General features: G+C 35.4%; 1 protein-coding gene across 1 annotated transcript; it reads right to left on the minus strand.

The window, feature by feature from the left end:
• Positions 1-7,064: 7,064 nt before the first annotated feature.
• On the minus strand, positions 7,065-9,939 carry LOC121781528 (pollen receptor-like kinase 3). Its single transcript, XM_042179257.1, has 2 exons — positions 8,595-9,939; positions 7,065-7,861 (listed from the first exon to the last, which is right to left on the minus strand). Exons 1-2 carry the CDS (start codon positions 9,937-9,939, stop codon positions 7,311-7,313), a joined length of 1,896 nt encoding a protein of 631 aa, XP_042035191.1. The 3' UTR covers positions 7,065-7,310.
• Positions 9,940-10,310: the final 371 nt, after the last annotated feature.

Here is a 10,310-nt window from a genome sequence, read left to right on the forward strand (position 1 = left end):
GCCGTCGCCGTTTGTCGTCGCTCTCTTCGGGCTGAACGTCATCTTGGAATTCGGGATATTGCTCTAATTGGCCTTACCTTCGATTTTGTTCCCGTAATTTTAACCATTTAGAACAGCACGATCAAACAATTGTGTGTGTGGTGTGGTGGAAGGATTGAGAGTTGGCGAGAGAGGAGTGTGCTTTGGAGATGGAAATGGTGGTTTTGTTAGGGGATTAAATTGGAGGAATTGAGTTGTGATGAAGGGAAGGAAGGGACACTTGGGAGATCAAATACAGGAATTATGACACATAATGTATGTGGTGGCTGTTTAATGTTTATTTTCCACTTACACAGGATGTTGGATTTATTAGACCTGTTGTTACATATCATTATATCAATACCAATCCAATTTTAAGAGTAATGTGTTTTGTAAACAAGAGTGATGTGTTTTGTAAATATGAGTGATGTGTTTTGTAAACAAGAGTGATGTGTTTTGTAAATGAGAGTGAAATAAAATCATAATAGGAGTTATGTGTTTTGTAAACAATGGTGAAGTTAAATCATGCTAAGAGTGATGTGTTTTGTAAACAAGAGTGAAGTAAAATCATTCTAAGAGTGATGTGTTTTGTAAACAAAAGTGATGTGTTTTGTAAACAAAAGTGAAGTAAAATCATAATAAGAGTGATGTGTTTTGTAAACAAGAGTGAAGTAAAATCATGATAAGAGTGATGTGTTTTGTAAACAAGAGTGAAGTAAAATCTTGCTAATAGTGATGTGTTTCGTAAACAAGAGTGAAGTAAAATCATGCTAAGAGTGATGTGTTTTGTAAACAAGAGTGAAGTAAAATCATAATAAGAGTGATGTGTTTTGTAAGCAATAGTGAAGTAAAATCATGCTAAGAGTGATGTGTTTTGCAAACAAGAGTGAAGTAAAATCATAACAAGAGTGAAGTAAAATCATGCTAAGAGTGATTTGTTTTGTAAACAAGAGTGAAGTAAAATCACAATAAGAGTGATGTGTTTTGTAAACAAGAGTGAAGTAAAATCACAATAAGAGTGATGTGTTTTGTAAACAAGAGTGAAGTAAAATCATAATAAAAGTGATGCGTTTTTGTGAACAAGAGTGAAGTAAAATCATAATAAGATTGATTTGTTTTGTGAACAAGAGTGAAGTAAAATCAGAATAAGAGTGATGTGTTTTGTGAACAAGAGTGAAGTAAAATCACATATTTTCTATAATTTACAAATGGATTTTTTCAACTGAATTCATCTCTCTCAACCAATTAAATGAAAGCAATGTTGGTCTCTACAAAAATCTCCCATAGCCATGGAGGGATGAACGACGAGAAATATATACAATTACAAAAACAAATAAGAAGCCTAAAACCCTATCCTCGAGAAAGAACAATTAAAACAATAATGCAAGCCACTCATGAATATCTCCCAATATACTCTGTCTCTCTCCATTTAAATAAACTTGGAAATTTTCAGGCGGAAGAGAAGATGGTTGAAGAAAGGGCGATAGACCACTGGCTTCCGATCACATCTTCTCGGACAACGAAATGGTGGGTTTCAGCTTTCCACAGCGAAATCTGTAATTCTCAGATTTGGAAGGAAATCGAGTAAAAACCGTTTTCGCATAAATAATTCACGTTTGCCAAACATGGCCATGAGCGTGGCCGTTAGTGCTTGATAAGAACCAAAAATCCCAAATCAACCTTCCTCGCTATCCCAATCCCTTCCATTTCCACTTTCACATACATCGAATTCAACCCTCCTCCTCTGTTATCTACCGTGACGTAATTCGAGGCGGTGCTCTCGCGGCGGTGATGCTCCGCCACCTTCCGCATCTGCGAATTCACCTGTGGCCACCCCACCACCGCATCCTCTTCCACATCAACACATCCGCTATCCCTAAATTTACACACAAACATCACAAAACAATCAAAATCGCAATCCAGAGATGGAAGAGAGAGAGAGAGAATAACAGATTTCGATGTCCGAGAAGATGTGATCGCTATTTGGAAGGAAATCGAATGAAATTTGATCGCAGTTCTGGAAGGAGAATCGAAGCATATTTGATCGCAGGGAATGGAAGGAAAACCGCCTAATTTGAGTGCATATTTAAATTTCATAATGTAATTGCCTAATATACCCTTGGCCTATTTTGTATTATTAAAATAAATAATATTTGTTCCATTAAGATGTGTGGCTGAGATTTGTTCTCTAGTTATACACTTAAGATTAGTTATATCTTGATCACTAACCTATATATATATATATATATATATATATATATATATATATAATATGTGTGTGTCCCCTGCCAAGATTTTTTAGTGAAGCCCCTGCCAAAATTTATTCCTGCGTCCGTCACTGCCAATGGGTATGGTTTTTTAGATTTTATAGAGTAACATTGGAGTCTTATTTGTTGCTTGTGTTATCTTTTGAAAAAATTATTGACCAAAACAAGGTATGAATTGATAAAAAATGCTTACAGTGGTAGATAAATTAGGTGGTATTACGAGAGTGTTATCGTTGAAAATTATTAGTTGGAAAGTTAAATGAATTAAATTGTTTTTGCTGAAATGGGTGCGCCAAATTAGTCATCCTTGACTTGGTCATGTAACTTTTTGTTTAGTGTTATTCGTGATCTTGTTCGGATGACATAAATAGTTAAAGTTTCAGTAGACTTATTTTATTTTTTCTCAAATTGAATCTGGCCAAGTGCGCAAATTAAATTTAAACTATTATAATTATAAAGCAATTCAAATTATAAATTGTAGTCAAATTCTGATTAGTTTCGTCAAATTGGAAAATAGAATATTAAATTATTAAATTTTAAAAATTTCTAATTATAAAATCACCTCTCTTTTAATGAGTGTTCCAATGATATTGTTTTGAGCATCACCAAATATATCATTTTATACAAATACGAGTTAATTGAGAAAATTTGAAACTTTGTGATTTAATTTATGTTTTCAAACCTCGTGAGATGACTAAAATTTAAAACATAACACCACTGTGAAGAAAAATATATTACTCCCTCCGCTCATAAAAATATATGCATTTTTCATTTTTGTCCGTCCTATAAAAATATGTGCACTTTCCATTTTCGTTTGTCCCATAAAAATATGTGCATTGCATTTTTAGAAAGTTATCACAATTTATTATCCTTATACATCAACTTATTTACAACTTATAGCATCATTAAACACTACAAATAATGTGGGTTCCGCTATCCACTAACACCGCTTTAACCATCTTTTTTCTCCTCTTCCTTACTTTACCAATGTTGTCTCAACCCCATGCCATATTAATTGTCCATATTTTCATGAAAAAGTAAGTATAATACTAGTATTTATTTGTCATAATGTGTTCTTATCACAATTCATAATCTTTCAAAGTCTGTAGTAATCTTTGATAATAAAATAAAAAAGGTACATCTATCTCTACACATATAAGGCTACAGTGTTTTTTCGGGGAAATCAGAGGGAGTTTGGGTGAAACCAAAAAGTTTGTTTTGTCAAGTTGCAAGTAAGAAGTTTAATATTCTTAGATTTTTCATTTACATTCTTTTATATTTACTGTGTCCCATAAAAATAAACACTTTGAAAAAAATACACCGCAATTGAGTTCTTATGTTTCTTAATATATTATGATCTGAAGTTCTTATTCAAATTTAAACGTCGTCAAGGTCTTCTACTTGTTTATGTTTAGTTATTTTTAAAAAATCTATTTTAACGACGGACAAATTGTAGGTTGTTGCATCAAGATTTACGAGTCACTTTGATTTAAAGATTTTAATTTGTAATGATTAGGTTTATAAACTATTGCTTTATTATAAATCATTTTAAGTCATGTTACTTATATTTATATACTCTTTTGTCCGCCATTAGGAGTGTTATTTGAGTTTAACATAGGTTTTAAGAAATATATAGAAAAGTGGTTGAAAAATGATAGTAGAATGTATGTTGGACCCATTTTTATATATTAGTTTTATAATAAAATGTGAGGAGAATGAATTAGTGGAAAGTGGAGTCAACCGACCATTTATGGTAAAAATGAACCGAGACTCCTAAGGCGAACGAAAAGAGTACCTTGTATTGTTTATTTCATTATTTTATCTTTTTTTAAAATAAAAACACAATCTAAACTCAATTTATCAAAAGTTAAAAACTCCAAAAATCTTATTTTTTCCATAACTTCTTAATAATAATCATAAAACAAAATATTAGTAGCAAAGAAAGATAAATGAATTAGCTATTAAAATTAATGCTCGTGCATGAATGACAATGTCCAATTTCTCAATTTTAGCTAATTAAGTAATGCTCAAGTCGTCCACTATAATATGTCTATTTTTTTCAAAATAAAAACACAATTTAAACTCAATTTATCAAAATTTAAATACTCCAAAAATCTTTTTTTTTTCCATAACTTCTTAATAATAATCATAAAACAAAATATTAGTAGCAAAGAAAGATAAATGAATTAGCTATTAAAATTAATGCTCGTGCATGAATGACAATGTCCAATTTCTCAATTTTAGCTAATTAAGTAATGCTCAATTCGTCCACTATAATATGTCTATTTTTTTCATTTCGGGACATTCCCTATTAAAAGTGTCATTTTATTTTAGGCCATGTTTGGTTAACGAGAAAGTAAAGTTGTCTAGGAAAATAATTCCTAAGAAAAATGAATCCCGAGAATATAATTCCTAATAATTTTACTTTCCCGTGTTTGGAAAATATCAAGATTTTAAATTTTATATTTGATTTAAACATCAAACTAAAAACATTTTGTACTTATTATTCTTTTATTTATAAAAAAGAATAATAATATAATTTTTTAATAAATTATTACTTACATATAATAATAATTATACTATTATATTTATTATTACAATGTACTTTAAATATGGATTATTCATCATAATATATAATAATAATAATAATAATAATAATTATTATTATTATTATTATTATAATATTTAAAAATGTTACAATTGAATAAATTTTATAATTCAAAATTTCCTTTCGACTTTGTTGATTAATTATTAATTTATAAAATAATAATTATTATTTATTATTATACTATTTATATTATATAATAATATTTAAATTATTTAATAAATTATTAATTATAATAATAATAACAATTATATATAAATATTATAATAATATAGTTATAATAATGATAATTTTAATTATAATTTTTTATTATACAGAAATGAGTATGATTTGTAATTTTATATTATTTTGAAAAACATTGTAATTAATAATTATAATGATGATGATGATTATGATGACGATGATGATAATAATAATAATAATAATAATAAATATAATAATAATAATAATAATAATAATAATAATAATAATAATAATAGAGTCATTTTGCCATTTTGGTACGTTCAATAGTAATAGAGTCATTTCCCTTTTAGTAAAAGTAAACACATTTTCCACACCTACTTTACTCTCTCTTACTTTTTTCTCTCTTCATCTCTCTACCATTTTCGTTTTCCACTTTATTCTCCATTTACTTAACTCAGCTAACACATTTTTTCTTAATCTCCGTGCCGAAAAGAAACGCCTCCATTACTATGGAACAGATGCAGTACTATATTGCATTAAATATGTAAGAATATTAAAACTGGGAAAAAAATTCCTAAGAAAAGTTAGGATTCAGAATCTTGGAAAGTTGTACTCACTTTCCTTGTTCTCGGATTCTGATTACTTTCCCAGTTTGATAAAAACCAAAACAAACACATGAATTTAAAATTTAAGGAATCAGAACTTTCCTAAACAGAATCCTGACAACCAAACATGACCTTAGTGTTTTTTTCATCCACATTCTTTTATATTTACTGTGTTCCATAAAAATAAACACCTTTCCTTTTTTAGTTTGTCTCATTTAAGATGTCCACTTTTTATATTTGAAATTAAATCTCTCTCTCCACTCTTCATTAAAACACTCAATTACTTTTTCCACTTTACTTTATCATAAACAACTATTCTACCAAAAACTCCGTGTCACCTAAAAAGACACTCTTCATCGCAGGGAGTAATATTTATGATCTAAAGTTCTCATTCAAATTTCAATGCCGTCACTCGTCAAGGTCTACTACTTGCTTATGTTAAATTAATTTTGAAAAATCTATTCTTAACCACATATAATTGTAGGTTGTTGTATCAAGAGTTACAAGAGTCAATATGATTTGAAGATTTTAATTTGTAATGATTAGGTTTATGAACTACTTCCTCCGTCCCAAAAGAATATGCACTTTGAATGACACGAGTTTCAATGCAAAATTGATAAAGTAAGAACTACTGCCTACTGGCCTGGACCCAGGCGCTGGGGGAGGTAGCCTGTTCATGGCGTCGCCTGGACCCGTGCTTGGGGGAGGTTGGTTATACAGACTCGTTCCTTCCCAACCGACAACGAAGCGCAGCTCGGTGGTAAGACGCTTCACCTCCGACCGTTAGGCAGGGGGTCCGAGTCACTTCGGGGGGTAGATGGGGAACCATCGTTGATCCTCCTTAAAAAAAAAAGAACATCATACCACCATTTTATGTCGTTAGATCTGAAGATCGTGGATTCTCAAGCTGCCATGTGGCATCCCATTTTAATTAAATTGGAACATAAAAAACGCTGAAGGGAAAAATTGGCATTTTCTATTTTAGTCTGTTACCAGATTGCAGTGTTACTCTATGAATATTACAGTGTTACGCGGCTGCATCATTCGTAATAGTTTTTTTACCTTATAAATTTTTTAATTTATTTGTCTTATAATATACTATTAAATACTCCCTCCGTCCCACATAATTTGGGACACTTTGACCGGGCACGGGTTTTAAGAAATGTAATGAAAAGTGAGTTGGAAAAGTTAGTGGAATGTGAGTCCCACTTTTATATATTAGTTTTATAATTAAATGTGAGTAAGAATGAGTTAGTGGAATGTGGGGTCCACTACAAAAAATGGTAAAAGTGAAATGGGTCAAATTATGTGGGACGACCTAAAATGGAAAACTGGGTCAAATTATGTGGGACGGAGGGAGTAGGTTTTAAAATTTTAAAATCCATGTAATAATATTGTTTCTCATTTTCATTGATCAATTGACCATGTGAATTCAGTACAAGGAAAACAATATGTCCTATGCATCACACGGATGATGATACTCCTAGTTAGTGAAAATAAAAAGCAAAAATAAGAAAAGAAACGGAGACCTGACATCTACACTTATCCAACACATATGTACAAGAAAACTATGTGAATTGAAAAATCGTGTGGTAAAAATGAGTATCAATTCTACAAAAAGTAATTTATTTTTCAAAGTTGAACGGCCTCTATACTCCTTATCGCCTCCCTCATTTCCATCCTCACCTCATGATCCTCCTCAACGCAGGCAGCCGCAATCCTCACCATCCTCTCCATCTCCGCCACGTCGCCTCCCCCCTTAACAATCTCGGGATCAATCAGCTCCGCCACTTTCCCATCGGCCACGGCCTCCCTGGCCAGCCTCACCAGGTCAATGCCGTTGTTGTGGTACTGAGACGGGTACTTCCCCGTCATCACCTCCAGGATCACCAACCCGAGGCAGTAGACGTCGCTCTTGGGGGTGATCTGCTGGTGGAGGGCCACCTCGGGGCTCTTGTACCCCTGCAGAGACTTCGCGGTGCTGCTAAAGGAGTGGAGGGAGTAGTCCGTGAGGAGAGGCTCGTGGTTGCTGGAGACAAGGATGTTGCTCGACTTGAGGTTGCCGTGGGGGAGCTCCAGCTCTGACAACTCCGTGTGGAGAAACCCCAACCCTCGGCCGATGCCTTTTATGATTTTGAGACGCGTCGGCCAGTCCAGCTCCGCGTGGGCGATGCCTCCATCACCTACATAAACGTATTAGTATAAGGACTTAATGAATGTAACGAATTTTTTTTTAAATGACCTGATGAAACAAAATGTATTGATACAAGTGTCTAACGAGGGTGATGATAAAATGCAAACAACATCTTTCTTACAAACTCCAAACTATGATCTTGATGTTAGATTTCAAGATTTGATGTTAATAGATGACAAATAACGTTAACAGAAAATGTCAACATGACGCCAATGATTTAATGAATGAAACGAAGTTTTTTTTAAAATTAAATGACCTAATCAAACAAAATGGACTGATACAAGTGTCTAACGAAACAAAATACATGTTAGCGATAAAATGCAAACTGCATCTTTTTACAAACTCCAAATTATGATATGGACCGTTAGGTTTCATGATTTGATGTCAACAGATGACAAACAACGTCAACAGAGTCAACACAACGACAATCGGTTGACAATGTTGACATTGTGTTGACATTTTTTGAATTAATGTTATTTGTCATCATTTGTTCGACATCAAATCTTGAATGCAATAATCTAGATCATAGTTTGAAGTTTGTATAATATATATAGTTTGCATTTATTAAGTCCCACAAAATACATGAAACACAGGAACTCAATGTTTTCTCTTATGAATACAAAGTAAAAAAGGATAAAGAAAGAGTACCATGCAACGTAAACATTTTGAAACACAGAAACTCAATGTTTTCTCTTATGAAAACAAAGTAAAAAGGGATTTACCATGCAACATAAACATGAGGCTACCCTTGGGCACAAACTCGGTAACCAGAAGCTTCTCCTCTTTCCGGTAATGATACGCCAACGGCGGCAGAATATTCCGGTGCCGTATCCTCCCCAGCCTCCTTATCTCAACGTCAAACGCATCCTTATTCAACTTATTCATCCCCCTCATCCTCTTCGCCACCACCGGCGTCCCATAACACGCCATCGTCGCCTTATACGACGACCCCATCCCGCTGTTCCCGAGCACCTCCGCCGCCGCCTTCATCAGATCCGGCATCCCAAACACCCCATGCTCCTCATTAATCATCACAAGATCGCTCGACTTCCCATGACCCTTCTTAGCCCCATTCTCACTATAGTTCCCAACCTTCCGCGCGGACCCCACCCCGCGCCGGTTTATGCTCGCCGCGTGGACCTCCACCGCGTGCTCGTGGTGGCTGCGCGTTCTCGGGTCGCTCCCGATCATGGTGAACATGTCGCTCTTATCCTTTTTATTTAAGAGGATCGTGACGAGCAGCATGGCCAGCACAATGGCCAGCACCACCCATCTAGTAGTGGCGCTGGACGCCATGATTGCCTCCCCCAAGGGAGGCAATGTGTGGGCCCACAAAGCCTCGCAGGGCTTATTGATGACGGCGCCGCAGGCGCGAGGGTTCCCCTCAAATGCAGAGGCGGGAAACCGCCTCTGCATGCTGTGAGGGATTTCCCCTTCCAAATTATTGGAAGATAAATCCAGAACTTTCAGTGTTGTCTGGTCAAGAATAGGGAACGGGCCGGAGAACCGGTTCCTTTGCAGCAGTATCTCGATCAGGCTATCGAGCTGCTGCAAAGAAGCCGGGATCTTTCCGGTGAAGCTGTTCGTGTAGATCTCCAACTTCTTCAACGACCCCATGGGGGAGAAGAATTCGCTCGGTATCTCTCCAGAAAATCCATTTCCGGAGAGAAACAGCGACTTCAACGAGCCGAGCCGGTTGAATTCCGGGATCGGCCCGTTGAAGCTATTATTTTCCAAACTAACAAATCTAAGATTTCCCAATTTCCCCAACGGCGCGACGTCGATGCTAGCTCCCTCTTTGTTCGAGAGGCCGAGGTTCATGAGGAGGAGCGACGAGACGGTGGTATCGGTGCAGTGGATGCCGAGCCACGGGCGGTCGCGGGCGCAGGGGTCGGTCCCGGGGGCCCACGTGGGGTCGAGGGAGGAGGAGTCCTTCAAGGAAGCTTTGAATTGGAGGAGATGGTCAGCCTCGTCGCGGAGAGAGGGGGAGGCGGTTAGAAGAGAGAGGAGTAGGAGAGAAATGATGAGAGGACGAACAGCGGCGGCGGTCGCTGTCGTCGTCGTCATTGGATGGTGTAAGGAAGCCTCCTTCTACCAAGGCGGTGAGAAGACTCTGAATTTATTTTTATTTTTTTTCCCGCACAAGGCGGTATGTGTAGCTTAATTTCCTTGTTTTGGGGTTGGAATGATGTGTCATCTTTCTACGGTTTAATTAAAACTGGTGAAGGAAAATCTAGTGAATGGAAATGTAAAATTGATGTGTTTTCTTTATTTGCCTTCCCTATATTCGGTGTAGTGAAAAGAGGGGTTGGGCTTCGTCGATAAGTTTTATGGTTAAAATAAGCAGAGTAATTAAATCTCTATTGGTTTTTTAATGAGTCAATATCAGTTTCAGTTTAGTATTGTATTTTCATTAAAAATAAAATAAGCTGGAGATA

Source organism: Salvia splendens, chromosome 20 (genome assembly GCF_004379255.2).
Source record: "Salvia splendens isolate huo1 chromosome 20, SspV2, whole genome shotgun sequence".
In the NCBI taxonomy this organism is placed as follows: Eukaryota; Viridiplantae; Streptophyta; class Magnoliopsida; order Lamiales; family Lamiaceae; genus Salvia; species Salvia splendens.